The sequence below is a fragment of the Arvicola amphibius genome, chromosome 4 (genome assembly GCF_903992535.2).
Source record: "Arvicola amphibius chromosome 4, mArvAmp1.2, whole genome shotgun sequence".
Lineage (NCBI taxonomy): Eukaryota > Metazoa > Chordata > Mammalia > Rodentia > Cricetidae > Arvicola > Arvicola amphibius.
This window is the reverse complement of record NC_052050.1, coordinates 51,848,482-51,875,655: the sequence shown is the minus strand read 5'-3', so window position 1 is coordinate 51,875,655 and position 27,174 is coordinate 51,848,482. Positions and strand designations below refer to the sequence as shown.

Sequence of the window (27,174 nt, the reverse complement as noted above, 5' to 3'; positions counted from 1 at the left end):
TCTTAACCTCTGAGCCATCTCTCCAGCCCCCCAGATAAAGTTTTAAAATTGCAAGATTATACTGCTTACAGTTTCACGGACACGAAACTGGAAACCTGGACGAAAGGAATGACTTTCTAAGAAAACATAACAGATTTTCAAAGACAGGCAAACCAGAAGTAAGGGCAGGCCGGTGAGCCCAGAAGAGTCACCCACTGAATGAAGTCTGGGGTCAAAGGCAGCCGAAATGCAACCACGCCCGGTTCCTTTGTCTTTCAAACTTCTGGAAGCCACAGGAAAAGGCGGAATCCTCCTCAGTCCTGGGAGTCTGATTCTCCAACTAGCAGAGGCCTGACCTTAAGGGAGGTGGACCTCATTAGAGGGCTCCAGTCCCTGGGTCACACTCAACAGCTCCGTGACCTCTCTAATTTGGCCACACTAAGCCTCAATTTCCTTATCTTTAAAGTGGGGGCTGATAAAAGAAGCCGTCTTCAGGGTTGTCGTACGGTTGTGATGGCTCACATAAAATATTTAGATGTCAGCTGTAATTAGGAAAATGAAATTATAAACTCCTCTACTTAGCGCCAACAATCTTAAAAAAGTATCAGCCAATAAAGGCAGAGCACTGTGGAGTAAACAGTAATGCGCCGTGGCAAGGCCTAGTTTATTCTAAGGATGAAAGGTTGGTTCACCTTATGAAGTGTAGAGATATCGTTTGCTTCATCAATATCAGGGCATAGTGTATAATTAGCCCAACACAGGTGAAAAAGGCTTGATGAGTGTAAACAGCCATTACTAATAAAAGCTTCTCTCAAATGAAGCCCCCATGAAGGAATTTTGATTAAAGCATATCTTTTTGTTTGATTGTTTTGTTTTTTTGAGGCAGAGTTTCTCTGTGTAACAGTCCTGGCTGTCCTGGAACTTGCTCTGTAGGCCAGGCTGTCCTCAGCTCACAGAGATCCACCTGTCTCTGCCTCCTGAGTGCTGGGATTAAAGTCGCATGCCACCACTGCCTGGTGCTAAAAATTTATCTTAAAAACGAAAACAAAAACCCACCACTATATTTATGATGAAAATAGATGTCTTTGTAAAATCAGGGACAAGAGCCAGGTGGTGGTGGTGCATGCCTTTAATCCCAGCCCTTGGGAGGCAGTGGCAGAGGGATCTATAAATTTGAAGCCAGCCTGGTCTAGACTGAGTTCCAGGACAGCCAGGGCTACACAGAGAAACCCTGTCTTGGTGGGAAAAGAAAAAGAAAAGAAAAATTAGGGACAAGAATGTCCACTATTATTTCTGCTGTTTAGCGGTAGTCTGAAGGCCTCCACCAACGCAGTCAAATGGGAAAATGTTAAGGGTCAGTAGCCCTGGTGTTGCCTGAAGGTTAGGAAGATGGATCCATGCCTTTTGACGGTGACCTACGCTATGATGGTGATTGTGGAAGGACAGTCCTATACAAGGATGGTCATGTTGCAGAGTGTGGCAATGTTGTTGTAGTGACAGCGAGTCTATCTACGGCAAAGGTTTCATGTTGTCAGATGACTGTAAAGACCTCAGAACCAGGAGGCTGGCTGTCCTCAGGGCTTGGATTTAGTAAACCAATGTGGTGCCAGCTATACTCTTGGACCTGTTTTCTGGAATACATTTGCTAACCGCTGTTGAATGGTGGATAATATGACTGCAGTCTTTGAGTTTAAAGAGTGGATCAGGCCAGGCGGTGGTGGTGCATGCCTTTAATCCCAGCACTTGGAGACAGAGGCAGGCGGATCTTTGTGAGTTCGAGGCCAGCCTGGTCTACAAGAGCTAGTTCCAGGACAAGCTCCAAAGCTACACAGAAACCCAGTTTCAAAACAAAACAAAACAAAACAAAACAATGAAAACAAACAAAAAACAAAAAGACCTAGTGGATCAGAGAAGGAGGTGGAGAGGGGCTGGACTTTTCTTCATTCTTCCTCTTTGAGATCCAGGAATGGACTTTCAAGATCAGAGTGCCATGAAGAGGGGTGCCAGCAGGGGGAGCACTCCAACTAGGTTGTCTAGGGCCCAAGCTGTCGTCTGCTCTGTACTTGGCAGGCTTCCGGGGCTAGTTCTTAGTTATTTTTCTACTGCTGTGACAAAGGCATGACCAAGGCAAGCTATACAAGAAAACATTTAGCTGGGGGCTCATAGTTCCATTATCGTCATGGCGATTGTTGTGGCGGGGAACATGGCAGCAGGTAGGCAGGGTGCTGGAGCAATAGCTGAGACTCAGCTTACATCTGATCCACAAGTTTGAGATGTTTTGGGTTTTGTTTGTTTTGTTTGAGACAGGGTCTCACTGTGTAGCTCTGGCTGTCCTGAACTCACTATGTAGACTGGGTGGCTTCAGACTCACAGAGAGCTGTCTGCCTATTGCCCTAGTGCTGGGATTAAAGGCGTGTACCACCACAGTTGGCAATTTAAAGTGTTTTAAAACTAGGAATGGTGTGGCCTTTTGAAACCTCAAAACCCACCCCAGTTGACACACCTCCTCCACACCTCCAAATCCTTCCCAAACAGTTCCATCAACTGGGGAGCAAACATTGATATATACAAGCCTATGGAAGACATCCTCATTCAAAATACCATAGGGAGCTGTTCTGAATCAGGCTGTAATGAAGTGATAGTGGGTTGGGCTTGTGATTTGAAGGGCTCGTGTTCTCCACGGTGGTAGCTGATTTGTGTCTCTAGACAACACCTTGACTTTATCTGTTGACGTGTGAACCTTCATTACTATCTATCTTATCTTGAACATCTTCCTAACATCTCGACCTATTTTCTTCCAGAGGCCTCTGGGCACCTACCCAGATGAACACTTCACAGAGGAGGCCCCACGGCAAAGCATTGTAGCCTTCCAGAACTGCCTGGCACAGATCTCAAGGGACATCAGGGAACGCAACGAGAGCCTGGCACTGCCTTATACCTATTTGGACCCTCCTCTCATCGAGAACAGTGTCTCTATTTAAGCCCCACTTCACACCATCCCAGAAGAAAGGAAGTTCCAACTAAGGGGAAGGCTGACTTCCTAGGGCCTTCCAGGCCCTTCCATCCTCCTTGTTCTCATCTCGAACCTTCTCCTCTGCCTATGGGACCAAGATGGCCCTAACGTTATATAAATGGGCCCTGAGCTGTGAGAGATCAGTACAGAAGTGTTCAGGGTCAAAGCCGCTGACTTAACTCAAATGCACAATATGCTCCTTGAAAAGGAGTTCTGTTCCTTGCCCTTCTTATATGGGAATCTTCCTTCCATACTGGGATGCCCAGCTTGAGTTTCTGAGCTCTGCTTCCACATCCCCCTCAAACCCAGTCTTTCCCTTGGGGTAACTCTTTCCTTACCCCTTTCTCCCAGGCTCAGGACCACTAAATTCAGCTTCCTTCTCTGAAAGAGCCCTGAAACTGGAATGGAAGGGGTGTGTGCCTGGGTCTGCCACAGACTCCCCTTTGCTCCTAGCACTTCTAAGGGGAAGGAGAGTCAGCCCTGCTCCCTTGGATGTCTAGTTGAGTTTCTGAGAACAGGAAGTCTAGCCTGGCTCTATGTGTCGCTTTCTCCAGCTCTCCTCCTGCCCTCTGGCACTCTTGTTCCCCTCCTTCTGTGAGCCCAGTGACTTCAATAAAAGCTGGCATATTCGGTTCCCATGTCCTCTGTGATGCTGCTGCTGCTGCTGCTGCTGATGATGATGATGTATAGCGGTGGGGTGTAGAAGTGCTGGGGCAAAGAGCAAGAGCAAATCTGTGGGTCATATTTTCTGGAGACTCTATTGGTTAGTTAGGCTATATTCATGCCTTTACCTCCTGGAGCAAGCCGTCAAGAAGGGAAGGAATAGCTGGCACAGGGGGCTGAAAGGAAGGAACTAAGCATTTTGCAAAGTCCCAGAATCCAGGTTCTGGGTGTGCCACTATTTATTAGTGGGGCTACTGAAATCCAGTTATGCTCCTGGAAAACTCATTCCTTGTCCTCTTGCACGTGGGTGGAGTTCCATGCAGAGCTGTGGGCTGAGTTCCAGGCAGAAGTGGTGTTTTCCTCTCCGGAATTCACAGAGACAGTCCAGCATTCTCTGCTTCTGCATTTAGAGGCGACAGCATGCACCTGTATGTCTGAGGGATGTGAACAGAGGCTCTGATGCCTGAGTTGGCTGTCGGTGGAGCTGTTGAAATTTGTGGGACTGTTTGCTACTGTGGCATAATTTAGCTTTCCCTAACTGAACCGGACAGAATGGTTTTCTCTTTTCCAGGCACACAGTCCTTAAAGATCTGTCAGGCAGTGGCGGCACACACCTTTAATCCCACAGAGGCTGACAGATCTCTGTGAGTTCGAATTCAGCCTGGTCAACAAAGTGAGTTCCAGGACAGCCAGGGCTACACAGAGAAACCCTGTCTTGAAAAACAAAACAAACAAATAAATAAAATATAAAGATTTGCTGTTTACATAGATCAGCTGGGTTAGGGTTAGGGTTAGGGTTAGAGTTAGGGTTCACATTCTCCCCCAGCCGCTGCAGGTCTCGGTTTCCTGTTTTGTCTGACTCAGGCCCAGTCTACCTTACCATTTGTACCCCTCACCCCCCTCAACAGAGTCTTATCATGTAGCCCCTGCTGGCTCAAACCTTCAATTATTATGCATCTGCTCCCTAAGTTCTGGCGTGGGGTCCCCTTTGCTTCCAGTGCCTTCGGGGGATCTGAGCCCCTGTAATTTGGGGTCACAGGTATGCACTGTCCATTACACCTGTCTCCTCTGCCACCTGAGTCAGATCCGGTGCCTGACCAAAGCCAGTCATGGTTTCTGTCTGACCGGAGTTGCAAAGCCACAGAAGGGACTTTTTTCCTATTCCTGCGGTTCTGGTGACAGCGGAATCCACTTTAGAATCAGAATAATTGGTGACAGCTCTGTCTCCTCCATCAGTGCCTTCTGTGGCCAAGGACTTGGCAGGCTGTACAAGGTCACTTGGTTCCACACCAGACCACTATCAACTCAGTCAGTGAAGATCCTCCAACTGTTCTGAAGTTTTCAAATAATGACTGTCTCACAGAGCCAGGAAAACCACCTTCCTCCTCTCCCCATTCTCTAGCCCGAGAACTGCCTCTCTAGTCAAACAAACCCCTGTCCCATTGGAATAAGTGTGTGTGTGTGTGTGTGTGTGTGTGTGTGTGTGTGTGTGTTTATGCACCTGAACTGTGCCAAAGACTGGACTGTCTCTTCCTGATTCTGGAAGAGTGGAATCCTCACGCCACGGCACGTGCAGAGTTGTTTGCGGATAGCTTGTTTAAAGAGCTCGGTGATTTAACTAAACCACCAGGTTTTGGTTTGCTTTAGCACCAAGAAATTCTGGGGGTGCCCTCCTGTGACCAGCTAGGCTGTGATGGGAGGACAATGGGGACGACATTAGCCAGGGCCTTGATCAGGTCACTGCAGAGGTAGCTGTACCCCCAAAGAACACTCCTTGTGTGGCTCGAAGTCTTTATTCGAAGGCATACTCACCCTGAAAAGTGCTTCTGAGCAGGAGAGGGAGGGACTAGGGTGGATCACTGGAATCTAGTTTCTCAGAAAGCCAGCTTTGGAGGAGATTTATTGGGAAGACACACCTAAAGGCACAGAAGATTTTGGCCCTGACTCTGGGCACGTCCGAATGTGAGAAGCAGGGAAGAGATTTAGCCTTGATTTGCAGCTCTGTCTAATGGGATTCTCCCGGCATGCGGGCTGGACTCCTCCACGCTTTCCCATTAGTCGAGAAGGCTGATCATCACAGTAAGACACATGCCAGTCTCTTCTCTGCCAGCCTTGAACAAGTTTCCCCACCCCAGAGGTCCAAATCTGTCTGAGAAGCCCTGGGAAGTCCCTTTCTGAATTGCCTTTTTAGGATCTGCTTGACTCATGATACCTTTGCTCTCCAGGGAAGTCGCTGTGAATTCCCCAGGCTGACTCCTGCTTCCAGGTGATGGAGAGACAGACAAAAAACAGAGGCTTCCTTTCAGATGGCGGCAAATGCAGTCAGAGACACAGTCAGGTGGCATGTACTGGTGTGAGTGGAGGGTAGACAAAAACAAACAAACAAAAAACAAAAACCCCCAAAACTAAAACACAAACAAACAAACAAACAAACAAAAAACCAACACAAACCCCAAAACAAAACACTCTCCGAACAGTTTTGGGGAGGTGTTACAAAGTAATGGCACATCTTCCAGGACAGAAAGGAAGCTAAGGTGGCTAGAAAGAGATATTGGGTCATACACGAAGGAGGACTGCTGTGCTTTTAAAGAGATGAGTCTGATTTGATTTCGTTCTCTGCATCCCAGAGGAGTGGGGCCCCAGGTGCTACCAGCCTTTCAGGCTTGGGGTGGGGCAAGGCCGGGGGGTGCCCCAACAGTGAGGACCTAGCTCCTAGTGTAGGTGGGTGTCAGGAGCCTCCCTGGCCAATGTGCATCTATTTCAGGGCCTCTCATGTATGTTGGTCCCACCCCTGGTCCAGGAGAACCAGTTCTTCAGTGAGCACCTACCCAGAGTTATGCATCCAAGTTTGGGTCACAGTTGGGGAGTGTCCATCCATATCCGTATGCCCAACCCCATCCAAGTCCCCAGTTCCAGCCCTGGCCCAACTCACGTCCTCATTGAACCTCTCTTCTTCCCCTAAGGAACAGAAATCCCACCCGAGGCTTAAAGCTAGGTTAAACCCAGAGTGGTCACCCCAGCTTCTGGAGAACATGGGTTGGATTAGAGGGGATATATATATGTATATGTATATGTATATGTATATATATATATTCAGTATTACACGAATTATTGAGAATTATCGCTACTGAGTCATTATTGGAAAGACAGCTTTTCAGGGGGTGGAAATAGTTCTCTCTGTGCATGGTCACCCCATCCTCTTCTAAACCTCAATCATATCCCATCTGTCACCCGAGCCCTCTCCTATCCAGTCCTCCAGGCTGCCTACGAGCCCCTACCTCCTCACTCCCACACATTCATCTTACTTATTACTAGATTAGAAGGTTACAGTTGGACCTCTTACCCTCAGTGCCCTGGGATCTGGCATCCCCAAGGGGCCAGGGATGTGTTTTCCACGTCTCAATCTGTCCCTTCCGGCATCTTCATTAGCAGCCCCCTGGAGGCATAGTCTCGGGGTAGGGGAGTGGCTAGAAAGTACTAGGCTAGGAACATTTGCATGGATTGCTCTTGAGATGCAAATTTGTATATTCAGGTTCTCAGCATCTGCAGAGTCATGAGGGTGGCCAAGCAGGGCCCAGGATGGCGGGCCTGACCTGCCTGACAGCTCCATCCTCAGCTTAAGATGGCATTGTGCCTAGGGGGACGAGACAGCCTGCCAGTCACCCAGAGATTGGGCCATGACCTTCATCCTCAGCATTCTATCATCTTCATCCTTCTCCTTAACCCATTCCCCGCCTCCATCGTTCTCTCTGAATTTAGTTTAACCTAGTTTTCCTCTCTGAATCTCACCCCTGACCATCGTCATCTTATTACTAATCCACCCCAGCACTGTGTCTCAGGGGCAGTGATTAAGAGCACGGGCTGTTTTCCCAGACCACCCATGTCAGAGGGCTCATACCTGCCTATTTCTGATGCATCCAACACCTCTGGGCTCCACAAGGGTCCCTCTCATGATTAAAAATAAAATGATCTATTTGTTTTGTTTTTGTTTTTCAAGACAGGGTTTCTCTGTGTAACAGTCCTGGCTATCCTGGAACTTACTTTGTAGACCAGGTTGGCCTCCAACTCTCAGAGATTCACCTGATTCTGCCTCCCAAGTGCCGGGATTAAAAGCATATGGCACCAAGCCCAGCTAAAAATAAAATAGAGCTTTAAAAAAAAAAAAAGATTTAGCCAGCTGGTGGTGGCAGACGTCTTTAGTCCCAGCACTCGGGAGGCAGAAGTAGGCATTATCTGTGAGTTCCAGGACAGCCAAGGCTACACAGAGAAACCCTGTCTTAAAAAACAAACAAATACAAAACTCATGTTTCAAGAGTCTCCTTGATTTCAGGTACCATGGCAGGAGATGGGGAGAAACCTAGACCAAATAAATTACAGATTGCATAATCAAGTAGGGTAAATGGACAGAAAGCAAAGATGTTGACTATAGTGCTGAGAACCATTTATAGTTAAATTTAGCCTTCTTTACAAAAGCCCCAGGGTGGGTTTTTTTTTGTTTTTTTGTTTTTGTTTTTTGCTTTGTTTTATTTTTGTTTGTGTTTTTGTTTTCAGTGCTGGGGATCAAATCCAGGGCTTAAACCTAGTAAGCAAGCCCCGTACCACTCCTAGCCTCCAACCCCTGCTCTTCATCATGTCTTCTCTCCCCTGATTTATTTTTCTCCCTTCAACACATATCGCCACTTAATGTTATTCAGTTTCTTTGGATGTTATGTAATGCTATCTATTTCTCTCATTAGAATGTTAGTTCCATGAGTGCACAGTTTGTTTTGGTTACACCATGTTCTCCAAGCTGGATACAGAGCTGGGCATGCAGCAGGGGCTGGTGAATGAAGAAAATGCACATAGTATCATCCCAAAGGCAAGGAAGAGATGCTGCCAGGCTTGATGAGGCATGGTGGGGAGCACCGGGTGACATCAGCAGATTTGAGTCATGAAAAAGTCATTTCAATCCCTAGCCCCAGCCGCATTCCTATTTCTAAACTAAGCCGAAATGCAGTCACCTCCAACCCGGAACAACTGGTACCCCTCTCTCCGTCTCAGAGGCCGAGTTCCCTTGTTGCTAACTTGGCATGGTCACTGTGTAACCTTCCCTTGATGGTGACAGGAGGGTGCCACCAGGGAGGAAATCAGAGCTGGTACTTCCTGGTTGGCAGGTGCTGCCCTGGGAGGTGGAAGGGAAGAGGGCAGTCCCAGAAGACAGGGGCACGACTCTCTCCTCACTCTCTCTGGGTCCCGAACATTATGGGTGGGAGCAGAAGCCTGACCTTCTTCATTGTTCTTGGCTCAGACCCCGGGGTTTTATCTCAAGGCCCCGCCCACCCCAGTCCTTCCCTACTTAAGCTGTTATGATCCTATTCCAGATTTATTATCTTCAGATCATTTAATACGCAAAATTACAGTGAAAAAATAGACTTGCAGCTCCTTCCTCGTCCTCTTCTTGATACTCAGTAAGTTCCAGGTCTATTTCCTGCCTTGTGTCTGTGGGACTTGGAGGAGTGTGCTCTACTCTGTGGAGGGAAGGAAGTGAGAGAAAGACAGAAGTAAGGAACGGCTCCTCGACCAACTCAATCCCATCGGATCCTAAACCCCATTTCAGATCTTTCCTGGCACGTTCTTTTTCCTTAAGTTATTTATTTGATGTGTGTGTGTACATACGTGAGAATATGTGATACAGTACATGTTTGGGGGTCAGAGGTCAACATTCATAAGTCAGTTCTTTCTTTGACCATGTGTGTCCGGGGACTCAAACTCAGATTAGGTCATTAAATTTGCATATTTACCAACTGAACCATCTCTGACTCCCTTCTCCTTCCATTCTGGGTTTTTTTTTTTTTTTTTTTTTTTTTTTAGATTGCATCTCACTATCCAGTATCTAGTCCTGATTGGCCTGGAATTTGCTAAGTAGACCAGGCTGGCTTTGAACTCATAGAGATCTACCTGTCTGTGCCTCCAGCCATCATGATCAGCATTTTCTTTCAGTTTTTCTTTCTTTTCCTTTTTCTTTTTAAAAAGATTTTCTTGGCACGCCTTTAATCCCAGCACTCGGGAGGCAGAGGCAGGCAGATCTCTGTGAGTTCGAGGCCAGCCTGGTCTACAAGAGCTAGTTCCAGGACAGGCTCCAAAAAAGCTGCAGAGAAACCCTGTCTCGAAAAACCAAAAAAAAGAAAAAAGAAAAAAAAAGATTTTCTTGGTAAGGGTATGTTCTTTATGAAATGGAAGAACAGCATAGATTTAGTAAACTATGTCAAGGGCCCTGTAAGGTCAGCCAGACCATCAGAGAGAACATTCGAGCTGCCTACAAGCCTTCCCCATTCCGGAAGCGCTCGCTGGTCTGAACGGTGTAAGAGTTTGTCTGTTCTAGAATTTTGGATCAATGTAGTAAGAAAGCATCTCATGTCTGAATGTATGACATCTTTCCCGTCATATAATCTCTAGGGCCGTCACCTACAAAATGCCTTAATTTGGGGCCTGGTATGGCTCAGCAGGTAAGAGCACTCACTGGTGCTCTTCCAGAGGGCTGGGGTTTGATTCCAAGCACCCACATGGTGGCTTCTATAACTCCACTTCCAGGGGATCCAGTGTCACCTTTGGTGCGCCGGTCTCCCTGGGTCGCCCGCCCGGACGTTGGTGGCACTGTCTCTGCCTCCAGGTAGCTGGAATTAGAGGTGTGACCACCATGCATGATTCTAGCTTAAGTTTTTCTTTTGGAGTTTGGGTATTGAACTCAGGGTCTCCCACATTCTCTTCAAGTTCTCTACCACTGAATTGCAGCCCCAGCCTTTTAGTTTAATTCTCCTGCCTCAACTTTTTACTCTGCCTTCTAATTGCGTACGCAGTATCAGTTCTTCCTAAGTAAATACCGACTGGGAAAGAAGCGATAGGTCCCACTTCCAGATCCAAATCTTTTCACCCATAGCCTTCTAGAGCCTCTCTAATCTCTTGTGGTCTTTAGTTCCTGTCTTCAGCAGTCTCCCTGACATGTCCTGGGTTCTAACGCAAGCGTGGGAGCCCATCCCGGGGAGGACGCTGGACAGCACGCCTGTATCACTCACGCCTTCCAAAGCAGGTCACTTCTGACTTCGGCCAAGCTCGGCAGTGGGTGCTTGGTGCTACAGTCGAGGGGGTGAACCGGACGAAGGAGCTTATTAGTTTGATAAAGATCTGAAGTCCCTGCCCCGCCCACTCCCCCAACTTCCCTGGGGCCCTGGCTCAGCCTGGACAGCTCCCACACCCTGCAGGCTGCTTCAGCCTCAGCATCTTCCGTACGCCCTCTCAGAGGCAGACCCAGTGTCCTGCCTATGGTCCCTCCCCATCAGTTCCTATAGGGCTCAAGCGCAGACGCCTGCTCACCAGCCTCTGGCCCGGCCCCGCCCCACCTGCTCGGCTCACTTCCCGCCCGCCAAGGGCAGCAGCTGCTCCCGGCTCCAGAGGCATCCTCCGGGCAGTGGTTCCCCCTGACAGTTCCATCGCGGAGTTTGATCCAGTCAACTCTTCTTTCTCTGCCTGGCTTCCCTTACCTACGTTGTTTCCAACCGTGAGCCCCTAGCCATCGTGTCCGGGACTGAACTCTCTCTTGCCTCCTGAAGAGCGGCCATGGCCACCTACAAAGTCAAGGTGGCCACGGGCACTGACTTCTTTTCGGGGACCCTGGACTCCATTTCACTGACCATCGTGGGAACCCAAGGAGAGAGCCATAAGCAGCTGTTGAACCACTTTGGGAGAGACTTTGCCACTGGGGCGGTAAGTGTGCGAGTCACCCAGGACGGATGGAAGCTCAGGATGGATGGAGGCATGGGGAAGGAGCCAGAGCTGGGTCAGGCGAGTGGAGAAGCGCTGTGGACTCCCAAGGCTCCCTACCCTCTTCCCCCAACACAACCATCTCTCCTCTGCTCCCTCTTCTCTCATCCCTCCCAAACAACCCATCCTTCTCCCTCCTGTTTCCCTGCTCTCTCTCTCTCTCTCTCTCTCTCTCTCTCTCTCTCTCTCTCTCTCTCTCTCTCTCTCTCTCTCTCTCCAGCCCCCCTGGGCTCCCTCTCTTCTCTCTGAGCTCATCATCTCAGCCCTCCTCCTTAAGGTCCCTTCCACCCTTACCCCTCTGTCACCTCTCTTCTTCATTCTCACTCTTTCTCAGCCAAGTTACATCACAACTGGCTTCCATTTGCATTGGGTTCTGTGACTTCAAATGGCATCCGACCAGCCTGGCCAGTGGGGACCTGCTTTGCCCTGATGGAAGCCACTCTTGGTGATTTTGATAGCCACCTGCTCCTGAGTGACCTGAATAGGCTCCTATGGGCTCCTCCATCTGTGTGGCCACTTCTGAATTCCTACTTCTTCCTTAAGAAGTAGGAGCAGGGACTGGGGGACCCCTCTTTCCACTCTAAGACTGAAGGATGCCAGGAAGGCCTGGCCTTTGACTCCTTTGTTATCAGCTCCCCTAGACTCTAAATGGCTCCTGCAGCCTCAAGTGGCTGGGGAAGAGAGTGGAAGACAGGACTTTAGGAACTGGGAAGGAGGGGTAAGCCTGGGGTCCTTCCTGCCTTGGGTAGACGGACCCAGCAGAGGGCAGCCAAGTTAGAAGGCTCACAGCTGTGCCCACTCTTCATCTTTGTTCCATGCACTCTTCAGTTCAGGCGGTGACTGTCACTAACATGAGCAGGGCCTGGGTAGAGGGTAAGCCTCGTGGGAGGTCTCAGGAACTGGTCAAGTCAGTCACCCTTGTGTTCTGTGCAGGTGGATGAGTACACGGTGCAGTGCCAGCAGGACCTGGGGGAGCTTATCATCATCCGCCTGCACAAGGAGCCCCATTCCTTCTTACCCAAGGACCCCTGGTATTGCAACTATGTGCAGATCTGTGCCCCCAACTGCCGTGTCTACCACTTCCCAGCTTACCAGTGGATGGATGGCTATGAGACCCTGGCACTCCGGGAGGCCACAGGTGAGCCAGCACCAACCACCATATCCCATGCAGTGAGTTTCCCCGCTCTAGCCCAGCTATGCTAGATTGGCTACTCCGGGATCCTATCAAGCCAATCAGGGATCTCCTGCCATGGCCATCCGCAATCACTGTTGCTGCTCTGGGCCCAGCTTGGGGCTGCACACTGGAGGAACCCAAGTGTGTGAGGCCCAGGGACCACTATGAGCATCACGCAGCAGCGAGCATCCCCAGATCACTCTTCCCCTTCATCCTTCACTCTCCTTTGGCTCCTATTGGATGCCAGGCATGCTACAAAGACCTCTGGAGCAGGATTTGGTTTTTACAAAAGGATACTCCATTGTTCCAGCTGAATCTGCGTTCTACTTAGAAGTCTTATTAGTTTCTTAGCTCTCTAGGTTACCAAGGCGTTGTATATGGTCTGACTGTTTGAGAAAGGGTCTCTCTCTGTAGTTTTGGCTATCCTGGAGCTCACTATGTAGATCAACGATCCCACAGAGATCCTCCTACCTCTGCCTCCTGAGTGCTGGGATTAAAGGCATATGCTACCATGCCAAGCCTTGTGTTTGATACTGATGCTTTTTTTTCTTTTTGTTTATTTTGTGTGACAGTGGAGGTCAAAGGACAATTTGTGGGAACTGGTTCTCTCTTTCTACCATGTGAATCCTACTGATAATAGAACATATATATTACAATTTATATAATGTATATATTGTATGTATTGTATATATGATGCTCCATTGTTCCAGCTGGATTTGTATTCTACTCAGTAGTCCTATTAGTTTTTTATCCATATTATATTATTACAATATATTAATATATGTTCTATATATAATATATAATATGTATTTATATGCTAATGGGCCATTATGTTGCTCCAGAGGACTCTGCCATCCCTATGGGACACCTTAGTTTCTTAACAGGATTCATTGCCATTCCCAAAGGCCTCCTTTACCCATCAAGGGTCCTCCCTGCTCCCATAGGAGACCTTGTTCTTCATTCAGGCTTCCTGGCTGCTACTGGATCGGGGGAATGACAGACCTGGTAGCAGAGCAAAGCTGCCTTGCTTTTTTTGTGGGGGAGATGTGTGGTTGCTACTAAGGGAGAAAGCTAGGACCCAAGTGCCTGGGCTGCCCACACCCACTTCTGCCATAAGCCTTCATCTAGCCTCTTAAGTGAGCTTCCTAACTGTGGCTATGGCATGGCGGCAAGAGGCACATCTCTTATACCCCGAGACTCTACCCCTTGCAGGGTTCTGCCTAAGGAGGAAGGGGCATAACTGAGGATGGTGGTGTCTAGAGTCTCATCCTTCAGGCAGAAGACTACTCATTAATTTCCCTGTGCTAGAATATTCTCCTGGGAGGAGGGAATGGGGCCTAAGCCAAGGGGAAAGGAGAGGCTGAGGCTGGAGAGGTAGGGCTAGGGGAGGGTGAGGATGTCATCATGAGAGTCACCGGGGATGCAGAGTACCTTCCCGTGGTGATAGGTCTGTGTGGCATGGAAGGGGATGGGCAGGGGACAGGTAGGTGACACTAGCTGGCTGGGCAAGAATGGGGTTGGGTGGGGTGGCTACCATGCAACACCAGGGCAGGGAGACTTGAGTCATCTGCTGGGCCCTCGAAGGAGTTAGGCTTCCGCCCTGGGGATGGAGCCAAGCTGGGGATCTGGGTTGCATAACTTCAGGGGGCATCATTCCCAGAGTGCAACAGGAGGAGCTGAGGCATATGGAAATCAGAGGAGGATGGATGGCAAGGTGAGGGCCCTGAGAGAAACGATGAGGCTGTCTGACGGGCACATACCAGCCTGGGGCAGTCAGCCAGGAGGCTGGAGAGAGTTGGATCTGGAGTTTCATCTCAGTCATTTATTTCCTGGACATCTGGGCATGCTTCTGTGGTCTTTTCAGTTCTGGTACTTTTGTCTGTAAAGTGAATGAATAACAGAACCTACTTCACAGTAGATGTGAAGATCCACTGACATAACACTTCAAAGGAGCTGCGAAAGGCTTAACTGGAGAGGTTGTTACTAGGTGGGGGATGTGGGCCAGAAGCAGCCTGCCTTGGACCAAATTACAGCTTAGCTGCTTTTCATGCTAATACTGTTTTCCCCTTGTAAATGGGCATGATAGGACAGCATCTAGTTAAAGATGTTAGGGTCAGAAGTATTTTGAAATCTAGATTTTCTTTAGAAGCTACATGCATGTGTATGTTCATATGTGTGTATATGTACATATATACTATAAAACCACATATTTTGTTTTATGTAAACATAAAATATTTATTTTTGTTTTATGTGTATGGATTTTTTTTGCATGCAATGTATACAGAAAATTTAGATCCCAACCAATGAGTTTATTGTGAAGCAGACTGGATTTCTACAGACTTTCCTACTCTGGATTTGTGGGTTATATTCCTCTATCTCATAGGTTTTTCCTGTGTCACTTATACTACATGCATGCCTAGTGCCTAAGGCCAGGAGAGGGCCAGCATCCTATGGGTACTGGAAACCAAATCTGGATCATCTGCAAGAACAGCAAGTGCTCTTAGCTAGTGAGCCATCTCTCCAGTCCCAGATGCCTAGATTTGTCTTTATCTTTGTATCTACAGGTTGGGTATTTCTTATCTGAAATGGTTGGATCAAAGTGTTTTGGATTTTTAAAAAATATTTGCATACACATGAGCTATCTCAGTGATGAGACTCAATTAGATTAGATCTGATTAGACATCAGATTTCTTTGTTTCATTTATAATTTTGATACTTAGGCTGAAAATTTATACAACACTTTAGTGTGCTTGCATTTTCTTACTGTGACATGAGGTCAGGGTGTGGAATTTTCCACTTATGACTTTCAATTGGCATCCAAGAAACTTAAGATTTGGAAACATTTTGGATTTTTAGACTAGAAATTTCTCTCTCTTTCTTTCTCTCTCTCTCTCTGTCTGTCTGTCATCTGTCTCTCTCTCTCTCTCTCTCTCTCTCTCTCTCTCTCTCTCTCACACACACACACACATGAAGTATGTGAAACTTCTACCACTAGGGTATTTCTAATCACACGTATTAATATTTCTAATCAAAGCTATAGTTATGTTGGGTGAGTGAAATAGACTATACATAGCCAGACATAGTGGTGCACGCCTGCAATCCCAGAACTTGGAAGACTGAGGCAAGAGGAACATGACTTCCAGACTAGCTGGAAATACATATAGAAATCCTGTACAAACAAATCCTATATGTAGCTTCAGGTAAATTTAGATCCCAGCCAATGAGTTTATCGTGAAGCAGACTGGATTTCTAGAGACTTTCACATTCTGGGTTTCTGGAAAAGGATTTATTCATCTATCTCATTAGGATGTTCTTGTGTAGCTTAAATCAATATAATTAATATATATTAATTATATGTTAGAAAGTGCCTTGCATGTGAATTCTCCAGAACTATTGGTTACCATGACTTCAGTGGGGCTAGAAGGGGGACTTCATAGAGAGTTTGAAGGGTAGAGCAGGACTATGGGGGAGATTTTAGCAGGAGGATGGAGCTCCTCTCTCCTACAGGGACCTCCCCTATCCTTAGCTCCTCCCTCTGAGAGGGGATGGGTGCCTTCTCTTTGAAGACAGCAGGGGTGGGCAGGGGACAGGGACATCCTTGAACCTCCTTCCTCTCTGGTCTCCCTACAGGAAAGACAACAGCAGATGACACACTCCCCATCCTTTTGGAACACAGACAAGAAGAGATCAGAGCCAAGAAGGACTTCTACCAGTGAGTGGGAGGGCGCCATGGGAGGTCCAGAGTTTGGTGGTGGGTATGGACAGCTATGCCCTGACTGGAGTAATTCCTAGGTGTCAGGGCCCACGAACCAGGTTTCTCTTTGCAGCTGGAGGGTGTTTGTTCCTGGCCTTCCCAACTACGTGGACATTCCTAGTTATCACCCTCCTGCCCGGCGGTGCCGCAACCCCAACCGGCCTGAGTAAGGACCAGAAGCTGGTCTAGACCCCCTCCCACAAGACCAGTACCTGCCCCTCCCTGCTCCCCTTCCACAAGACTGGTACCTGCCCCTCCTATCCCCTTCCACAAGACTAGTACCTACCCCTTCCTGCTCCCCTTCCACAAGACCAGTACCTGCCCCTTCCTGCTCCCCTTCCACAAGACTGGTACCTGCCCCCCCCATCCCCTTCGACAAGACTGGTACCTGGCCCTCCCTGCTCCCCTTCCACAAGACCAGTACCTGCCCCTCCTATCCCCTTCCACAAGACTGGTACCTGTCCCTTCTTGCTCCCCTTCCACAAGACTAGTACCTGCCCCTTCCTGCTCCCTTTCCACAAGACCAGTACCTGCCCCTCCCTGCTACCTGGACAGCAGGCTCCATGCTCCAGCGCCTCTCTTTCCACACAGGTGGAATGGTTATATCCCAGGATTCCCGATTCTCATCAACATTAAGGCCACCAGGTTCTTGAACTCAAATCTTCGTTTCTCCTTCGTCAAGACAGCCTCCTTCTTCTACCGCCTAGGGCCCATGTGAGTGTGCATGAGTGAGCGCACCTGCAGAGGCGCCCTCCCATCTCCCCACTTCAGAATAGCCTCAGGTCAGAAAGACTGGGGGAGGCAGGAGGCAGTGGGGTGGGGTGGGATAACAGTGGAAAACTTGACACTCGACACTCACAGACCAAAGCAAAAAGACCCCAGACATGGGTCACCCAGAAACTGCAGCGATTAGGTAGCCCTGTCATTTCCCTGTGCACCTAGCTCCCTTTAACATTCTGCTCCTTGGATCTCACCTTCTAGGGCGCTGGCCTTCAAACTGCGTGGCCTGGTGGATCGCAAACGTTCCTGGAAGAGACTAAAGGACATTAAGAATATCTTTCCTGCTACCAAGACTGTTGTCTCTGGTAGGGAAAGGATCACCCCAAGAGAACACGAGGCAGTCAGGTGGTCTCTGGGGCAAGAGGAAGCCTCATCTCATGGGGTCAGTGGGTTCAGATGGGAGCAACAGAAGGGTCATTTGAGAATCAGGCGGGCACACCCTGTTTGAGGCTTCTTGAAGATCATCATCCTGTGTCCCTTTGGTCATTCAATGCAAAGCTAGAGACTTCCTGTCCCTTCCAGAGTCATCTTGATGTCCACTGTTTTATCTCTTATGTCTCCCCATCTCTGAGAGGGTGCCAGACTTCACCGTGACAGGCCTGTGTTATTTCCCCCAGAGTACGTGGCTGAACACTGGATGGAGGACAGCTTCTTTGGATACCAGTACCTCAATGGCCTCAATCCAGGCCTGATCCGAAGATGTACGCAGCTCCCAGACAAATTCCCAGTTACAGATGAGATGGTGGCCCCGTTCCTGGGTGAGGGAACCTGCCTACAAGCAGAGCTAGAGGTGAGGCCCTCTCTGGCTTACCCTGGGCATGGTCCCTGGCTTTTTCTTGGGCATCTTCATGCCTCTCCATCGACAAGGTCCATTTGAGTCTCACCCATGCCTGCACCCCCACTTTCCTATCCCCATCCAACCACTGAGCCTTGGGGGCGGTACTCTGGGTTGAAGGTACCCTATCTTAGTGACTAACTGCTTGCCCATTGTGATTTCCCGCCAGAAGGGGAACATTTACCTGGCAGACTACCGCATCTTGGAGGGCATCCCCACTGTGGAGCTCAATGGTCATAAGCAGCATCACTGTGCTCCCATCTGCTTGCTGCACTTTGGTCCTGACGGCAACATGATGCCCATTGCCATTCAGGTACTAAGGGAAGGTGAGGGTGTGTAATTGTGTGGCCAGCGCTGATTACATGTGCCTAAATGTCCCTCTGTATGTTTATGGTGTGTAAGCCTGTGTACTACTTGTGCATATGTGGGCAAGTACGTGTCCATGTCAGTGTGTATGCCTGTGTAAAGTCCTGCGTACAACCCTGTGTGTGCATCTGAGAATATTCCCACATATATGCATAACCTGACCCAATGCGGTCATGTGGAGCCTGGGATGAGAACCATCTCCTTGCAGGTGCACACCTGGCTGTTGCCATTATGTGCCTTTATATGAATCTGGAGCCCTGTGGTGCTCTCCTTTGTGGGCCCTAGGTGTAAAATGTGTATGCTGAGTGTGCACACATAGATGCCCACATGCCAGCGGGCCAGGCGGTTGGTTGGAGCTTGTCCTGTCGATGTCATTCCCTCACCCTCCTGCAGACCCACCTCTGCTGAAGCCCTGAGGGACTGACACTGAGCAGCTTCCTAGGCTTGCGGTCTGGCAGGAGAAGCAGCCAAGGCGTCCCTTCCTTACAGATCCTCACAAGGGTCATTTAAAAATTAGAAAAAGGTTCTTCTCTGGAGGCATCAGCCAAGCCCTGGTGGTCTGGCTCGTAGGTGGGACAATGCAGGCTAAATTTCAGTGATAGCGTCCCCTCTCTCCCAGGCCCGGGAACTTGTCCAGTGCTTGCCCTGGTGGCTATGGAGGTTGTGGTAGGAAGGGTTATCAGAAGAGGGAGTTTTTCAACCAGCCTCCCCTCCCCCCGCTGTGGCTGACTTCCCTCCTCTATTCTTTTCTCCTTTTCTTCTTCCTCCTTCTCTTCTTTCTCTCCTTCTCCCCCTACCCTTTTTCTCCTCCTTTTCTTTTCCTCCTTCAGCCAGAAGTTTACAATCTAGTCCTGGCTGGCCTATAATTCGCTGTGCAGACTATGCTGACTTGGATCTCACAGAGATCCATCTGCCTCTGCCTCCAGAGTGCTGGAATTTGGGGCATGTACCGTCACGATTCAATGCCCGAAGTTGCTGTTGCTGCTTCTCCTTCTTCCTTTGGCTTTTCGGGACAGGGTTTCACCTTCCAGCTGTCCTGGAACTTGCTCAGTAGACCAGGCTGGCCTCAAACTCAGAGATCCACCTGCCTTCTTAAAGAAAGTGGGAACTGCTGGGCAGAGGCAGGTTCAGGGAGAAGGGTCAGGCACAGGGTGCAACAAGAACCAACGTAGGGAAAGAAGGACCCCAGGATGCTCAAAAGGCAGAGGGACTGGAGTACAGGACTCTTTTGCCTCCTCCAGTGGAGGTTTCTACCCTTACTAACCCACCTCTTTCCCCACCCCTAGCTCAGCCAGACTCCTGGGCCTGACTGTCCCATCTTCCTGCCCAATGACTCCGAGTGGGACTGGCTATTGGCTAAGACGTGGGTACGCTATGCTGAATTCTACTGTCATGAGGCCATCGCACACTTGCTGGAGAGCCACCTCATTGGGGAAGCTTTCTGTCTGGCCCTGCTGAGGAACCTACCCATGTGCCATCCCCTGTACAAGGTATAGATTTGGGGGAAGGGGACTTTGAAAGATTCTGGGTCAATTCTGTGGGTAGGGTAGGGTGTTCAGTGAGCCCTGCGAGACATCTGGGGGATCCCCAGAGAGGGCTTGTAGTGGGATCTTCCCAAAGTGTGTGGGGGTCTGATGTAGCAGGAGTAGGGGTGCTGAGGTCCTTGGGAGCAATCTCAACTCTCCTCATTGTCTCCTTGCCTTCCTGCCCAGCTCCTCATTCCTCACACCAGATACAACGTCCAGATCAATAGCATTGGGCGGGCCCTCCTTCTCAACAAGGGGGGGCTCTCTGCCAGGGTAAGACTCTTGCCTCCGACTCCAGCATGACACTTGTTTTCTTCTGGCCTTTGCAGTTAGTCTTCAAGATTCTGGGGGTGGGACAAGGGGCAGCGTTTGAGAGGATGTTTTGGGGGTTAGTGAGACAGGACTTGGAATGTAAAGGTCCCTGGCTCTTGGGCAGGCTAGGCCCAGAGTGGGTCCCAGGGGGACTGACATAGGACAGCATTTAGGAGGCAGGCTTGGAGGAATGCTCATGTAATTCTTTCTTCCTCAAGGCCATGTCCTTGGGCCTAGAGGGTTTCGCGCAGGTGATGGTTCGGGCTCTGTCTGAGCTCACCTACAAAAGCCTCTGCATCCCCAATGACTTTGTGGAGCGTGGGGTCCAGGACCTGCCTGGGTATTATTTCCGTGATGACAGTTTGGCGGTGTGGTACGCCATGGAGAGGTGAGGTGGGGACAGCAGCAGGTGGCACTCAGGTGGACAGACACCTGGAATGTTGGAGGGGTGTGGGGACCTTTAAGGACCTGGGCTTGGGTGTTTCCTGGGTCTTGGGGTTGTTCATCCGTCAGCTGCCTATGTCTGACCGACTGGATCACGCTTGCTTTGGCCTCCAGTCTAGACTTGGAGCTGCTTGAGGGTCCCCCTTGCTCTGTCTGGGAAAGAAAGAGTAACTTTGTACACACTTTACAAAAAGTCTAAGTAGTTTCCGGTCTTGTCCATAACCCCCAAGGGCCTTGCTCACTATAGGCCTGGGGTGGCACTGCTGCCAGCCAAAGCCAGCGTGACCTGAGGATGTGGGAGAAACTCTTAATGAGGCTCCATCTTCCTGGCAGGTATGTGACAGAGATCATCACTTACTATTACCCGAATGACGCAGCTGTGGAGGGTGACCCGGAACTGCAGTGCTGGGTGCAGGAGATATTCAAGGAGTGTCTCTTAGAGCGTGAGAGCTCAGGTACCGGCATGGGAGCCCAGAGGGACCTGGGACTCAGGGGACATCTCCAGGCATGTCCCTTCCTGGTTTGTGCCTGTCTCCCTGTGGGCCGAAGAAGGCCCAAGCACTCTTCTGTCTAGGATGGGCACAGGACCTTGTGCTGAGCCTTAGAGCAGCAGCTGGAGTTCGGGGGACAATGCACCTGTGCCTTGTCTGAGCTCAGGGGCTACACCTTGTCTCTGCTGAGACCTGGCAGTGTCCCAGACCTTCTTCCTGGAAACAAGCTTTCGTGGACTTGGAAATAAGTTGTGACTTCAGTGAGAAAGGACGGTATATGGTGGTTGAGGAGCTAGGGTGAGGGTTGGGGTGGTGGGCTCTAGGAGAGGAGAGGAAAGCATCATGAGGTCATAATACTTAGGGACACGCTCTGCAAATGCTTTGACGCACTGCTGCTGGCTACTGAGGATGCAAAGGGGACTGAGACAGGTACTGGTGTCACCTCCGAGATGCTCATGGATTGGCCTGAAGGGGTTGCACCGGTGAATAGGCATTTCCACCATGGCAGAACCAGAGCAGTTTAGGGGAGCCTGAGGCAAGAATGAAGGATCTGGACGAGGCCAAGGAGGCAGTTCACCCAGTGGGGAGTAGTGGGTGCGCAGTGGGAGTGAGGAGGCCGCAAGTCATGGTCTGGCTGAGATTGGGCATCTTGGGTGACGTTTAGCAGGAGCTGGGATGAGGTCAGCATGTGTCCTTTCCTGAGGGAGGGGCACGTGAGGATGGGCTGCTGAGTGTCAGCTGCATGTAGAAAAAACCCAAAAGCTAGAAGGGATAGGGAATACGTCCTCCTGCTGCTGGGGCTGAGGGTGGAGGTCAGCAGACTTCTGGTGGCCGATACTAAGCCATGTATCCTGGTTGAGGAGTCTGGGACTATCTGGAGTCACTGAGAGTTCTGTAAAAAAAAGATAAGACTTGGGGCTGGAGAGACGGCTCAGTGGTTAAGAGCACCGGCTGCTCTTCCAGAGGTCCTGAGTTCAATTCCCAGCAACCACATGGTGGCTCACAACCATCTGTAATGAGATCTGGTGCCCTCTTCTGGCATACGGGTGTACAAGGAGGCCGAGTGTTATATACATAATAAATATATAAATAAATCTTAAAAAAAGATAAGACTTATGTGTTAGAGTATCGGGCCATGCAGGTATGCTGGGCAGTTTAGGATGATGTTTTGGTATCCAAGAGGGGGGTGACCGGGGGCTTAAGTAAGATAAGGGTTGTGAGGATGCAACCCAGAACTAGCTAAGGACTGGAGAAGACAGCGTAGTCCTGGGCTGGACTGGGAAGGTTTTTGGCCACAAGAGGGCAGAGCAGGTTGAAGGAAGGAATCCCGGGTAGCCAGCCACTCATGACTATTGACAAAATAGGATGAACTGGGAGTAGAGGCGCCCTCTGCTGGGCACCAGCCTGCTCCGGGACTAACATGGTGCGGTCTGTTCCATCATCCCTCAGGCTTTCCCACCTGCTTGCGAACTATACCTGAGCTGATCGAGTACGTCACGATGGTCATGTACACCTGCTCCGCCAGGCATGCAGCAGTCAACACGGGCCAGGTACCTGTGCTCACCAGCCTCAGCCCCAGTCCTCCTAAACAGTGGGTTCCAAACTCAAGCCACACTCAGTCTATCCCTGGTCCAACCCCAGCTTGTCTCAACAGACTCCCTCTTTAACCTCAGTGCCAGTTGTAGCCCTGGCCCAGTTTCTCTGCCCCACCCGCTTGCAGGCCCATCAGTGATGCCAGCTCCACCGATCCAACCCAGGCTCTTCTGGGGCAGAGGTCCAAGTCAACCACCGGAGAGGGTGCCCAGGCTTGGTTGGCGGGAACCGGGTATTTTCTCACCCAGAACACCTCTTCTCCTCCACTCCAGTTAGAGTTCACGTCTTGGATGCCCAACTTCCCGTCGTCCATGCGGAATCCCCCGATGCAGGCCAAGGGGCTGACTACTCTGCAGACCTACATGGACACTTTACCGGATGTGAAGACCACGTGCATCGTGCTCTTAGTGCTCTGGACTCTCTGCCGGGAGCCTGACGACAGGGTGCGGGGCTCTTGAGCATGGGCGGGGGCGTGGCAAGGATGCTTGAGGGGTGTCAGGGACAGGAAGCAGGAAGTGGGAGGCCACAGAAAGGATCGGGCAAGATGGTCTGGCTTGGTCTCAGCATCTGGTTCTTTGTCCTGCAGCGGCCGCTTGGCCACTTCCCAGACATCCATTTTGTGGAGGAGGCCCCTCGGAGGAGTATTGAGTCTTTCCGTCAGAACCTCGCCCAGATCTCTCACAACATCCGCCAGCGCAATAAGTGCCTCACCATCCCGTACTACTACCTGGACCCGGTGCTGATTGAGAACAGCATTTCCATCTAGTTCCGCCCTACCTTTCCACACGCTAACTCCTATTTTCCAATAAAATCACTTCAAACACTGTCCTCGCGCTGAGAGTGTCTGCTGGTTTCCCGGGCAGCAGGCCGTGGTCTGGGGGAATCACATACACGGCCATGCTGTTCTTTGCCATCCAGGTAGGCATAGGGCAGCACCAGGTTCCACTTCCAGGTTCCAATCCTAAATAGCCCTAGAGATTCAGGCCAGGCTGTTTCAGCCATGGAGCGTCCTCATCTAAATGCTTGCCTAGGTAGGTGCCCAGGCACTGCTGAGGGTGCAGAGGGAGGAAAAAACACTGGGACCTGGATTCCACCTTTCAACTCACAGTTCTGGTCCCTCCGAAGTGCCCATCTACAGAGACTTAGTTACTCAACCCCTACCTAGGGGAGTCAGACCCCAAGATTGAGCCCAACTCGAAGCATAAGCCAAAATGGACAAAAGACCATCAGTCAACAAGAAACCTCCACTACTCCAAACTCAGATACAAGACTCAGCTCCACCTACTGGGAATCCATATTACTCTAAGTCACACCTGCAAGCTCCTGTAAAAGTCACTCCGAGGAACCCATCCTGCCAAGGGCATTCTTCAGGTAACCCACTGTCCCCAAGATCTCTTCCTATTGTCCCGAGACTCCTCCCATCCCCACCTTGGACTTTGCTTCCTTTCATGGCTGATGTTCCAGTAGGACACAAGAGCATGGATCACAGCACTGAGCTCAGGAAGAAGTGAGGCTGCCAAGTCGTCCTGACTTTTAGTGGTGGGTCAGGGTAGTGGCATGGTGGGTAGGAATACTGGACATCCAGGGACTGAAGTCAAGCTGACACCCCAAATTTAGTCAGTACAGATCCACTTGTGCCCAGAGTCAGGACCCCCCAAAACCACCAAGAGACCAGATCCAACGCAAAAGCAAAGAGTCATTATTATTATTATTATTATTATTATTATTATTATTATTATTATTATTATTTCCAGCATCCTTCACAAAGGCAGGATGGTAATCACCCCGAGAGGGAGGTGGGGGGCTTCTTTTAAGCCTCACTGAGGGGAGTGTCTAAGGAAGTTAGGTCATTTTAGCTATGATTGGCTTAAGCAAGTAGAAATCATATTAGTATGCTTTAATTGGCTAAGGCTAGTTGGGATAGTCAGGGCTACAGTTTTCCATTTTTGGGGGGAGGCCTGGGACAGGTCCTATCCCTGAGCTGTTCTTGGGGGTGTTGGGGATTGCTTGTCCTTTATCCATGGCTTTTCCTCAGAAACTGCTGTTCAGTCTCAGGAAACTGAAATTGAGACCTGTCTCTGAGAGAAGACTGAGCAGCCGGTTATGACATTGGCTTGGTCCTTTCACACTGGAGCCTGTGCATGGTCCCCTCCTGGGATGCTGTTTGCCACCCTAGGTGTGGCCACTGAACAAGGGACTATGACCAAGTAAGATCAGATGAGGCCAGCGCAGCTGGGGTCACGGAAGGCAGCCAGGAGGAGAGAACCCAGCTGAGGCCTGTCGGGAGGCTGTCTGGAACATTCCACATTAGAAATTCCACGTTAGGATAGAAAGTAAACAACTCAAAATGGCTTAAGGAAGTCCCTGAAACCGACCAGATCCTCTAGGCCCTTCCCACCCCCAAAAGTATACAAGCAACAAAGAGGCCAGCTAGTCACTCTCAGAGAAACTGGAAAGAGGACTTTCAATTAAGCCCAGCCACGTGGAAAAAGCAGAGACCAGAGGAGCTGCCGGGAAAGGGCACTGTCCAGCCCATAGAGCTGCCTGCAGTCTGTGCAGTGTGTTTCAGGATCCCAGTTTTTATGTTACCCATGCTGCAGTGGGCTTTGGTGACGAAGCATCTTTGAGTCACTTCTGCTCCTGTAAGTAACTCCAGTAAAACTCATTGGTTTACCAAGTTGGACATTGACTTTGGTGGTTTCTGTTCTTTGGCCTGTCATGGGCTTCCTTCTGTGTGATTAGGTATGTGGTGAAAGCGTGCGTGCGTGTGTATCTCTCTCTGTGTGTGTGTGTGTGTGTGTGTGTATCTCTCTGTGTGTGTGTCTGTGTGTGTTACATCTCCCAGGAAATTTTGTCATACAACAGGGACCTGTCTAGAAATGGATGTCTCACTTAAGTTCATGACTCAGAAAAGCCTAATAGAAGAACCTCCCGGGGGCTGTAGAGAAGTCTCATCAGTTAAGCCTTACAGTGGCTGATAATTATCCAGAACTCCAGTCCCAGGGGATTTGGTGCCACCTTCTGACCTCCACAAGCACTAGGCACACATGAAGTGCACAGTGAGCAAAACATATATATAACATATAATATATGACATATAATATATAATATATGACATATAACATATAACACATAACATATAACATATAACACATAACATATAACATATAATATATAATATATATAATAAAATGAATTCAAAAAAGAAAAAAAAACCAAACTGGCCAGGCCTGGAGCTCCGAGTCCCTGCTCACTGCTGCTGGGAAATAGGCAGCACCACTCAGCAAGTCTGGGATCCTGGAGGCCATGCTGACTAACAGTCAGAAGGCGTTGCTGCTGCCCAGAGAAGAGGGGTGGAAGTAGCTGCCCCAAGAGGAGGAAAGGGAGCCAGGGAGAGAAAACACGATCATTTGGAGTGTGACCTAGAGACTGTGCTCCTCATTGGGGGTGCAAACTCAGGCCCTGTTGGCCTGCAGGTGTGTTTGCATTGGCTGGCAAGGCTTATTTTGTTTTATTTTATTTTATTTTTAGTCAAGTGACTTATCAACATTGAAGTAGAGAAAGGGCAGAAAGAGGAGGATGATGCCAGCAGGTAAGACACTATCAACTCATAGGTTGATGTGACAAAAACAAAAAGCTAAACAAACAAAGCCTCTGGAGGGGCTGGAGAGAGAGCTCAGCAGCATCATCTGCTCGCCCTGCTGAGGAATGGGTACTGCAGTCTGGATCCAGTACCAATGTAACAAGCTGGGCATCCCACAAACGCCTGTGACTCTAGATCCGAGGGGTCTGATGTCCTCCTCTGGCCTCTGTGTGTACACAGGCGTGTGCACCCAAGGCTCTGCAGCTGGGAAATAAAAGGTGAGATGGGAAGATCCTGAGAATCCAAAGGTGGGTTGATGGGGAGGGGGAGTAAACAGTTCAACAGGTGTGTGTAGAAGGAACGGCAGGCTGTGTCCCGCCACCCAGCTAGCTTTACCCAAAATAATTACACGGAAACTGTATTTTTTTAAAACACTGTCTGGCCCATAGTTTTAGCCTCTTATTGGTTAATTTTTACATCTTTTTTAAACCCATATTTAGTAATCCGTGTAGCACCACGAGGTGTGGCTTACCAGGAGAGATCTTAACCTGTGTCCATCTCGGAGAGGAGAAGCATGGTGACTGCATATGGCGACTGCCTGAAGCGTCTCCCCACTGCCTGCTACCCAGCATTCTGTTCGGTCTACTCCGCCTACCTAATTTTCTGTTCTCTTAAAGGGCCAAGGCAGTTTTTTTTTATTAATAAAAGTAACACATAGACACTCCTCCATCAGGTGTGGCAGAGAGTGAGCTGTTCAGAGCCCTTAGGCCACAGGGGCCGATCTATGACGGCTCAGATATGCAGCAAACAGTTTGGTAGTAGTAGTGGGAGAAATCCTGGCCCTCTAGTTCAGACAGCTGGAGG

General features: G+C 49.6%; 2 protein-coding genes across 2 annotated transcripts in view; both read left to right on the top strand.

The window, feature by feature from the left end:
- The window catches only part of Aloxe3 (arachidonate lipoxygenase 3), a 21,886-nt gene extending 18,799 nt beyond the window's left edge, over positions 1-3,087 (top strand). Inside the window, exon 15 of the mRNA XM_038327561.1 lies at positions 2,781-3,087. Coding sequence (XP_038183489.1) covers positions 2,781-2,960 — 180 coding nt within the window. The 3' untranslated portion in view covers positions 2,961-3,087. The remainder of the gene's footprint in view (positions 1-2,780) is intronic.
- An 8,161-nt stretch (positions 3,088-11,248) lies between these two features.
- Positions 11,249-23,493, top strand: Alox12b (arachidonate 12-lipoxygenase, 12R type). The gene is made up of 15 exons (XM_038328111.1): positions 11,249-11,395; positions 12,386-12,590; positions 16,257-16,338; positions 16,454-16,546; positions 16,972-17,094; positions 17,362-17,465; positions 17,778-17,950; positions 18,165-18,308; positions 19,648-19,851; positions 20,074-20,160; positions 20,418-20,587; positions 20,977-21,098; positions 22,584-22,684; positions 23,000-23,170; positions 23,314-23,493. Exons 1-15 carry the CDS (start codon positions 11,249-11,251, stop codon positions 23,491-23,493), a joined length of 2,106 nt encoding a protein of 701 aa, XP_038184039.1.
- Positions 23,494-27,174: the final 3,681 nt, after the last annotated feature.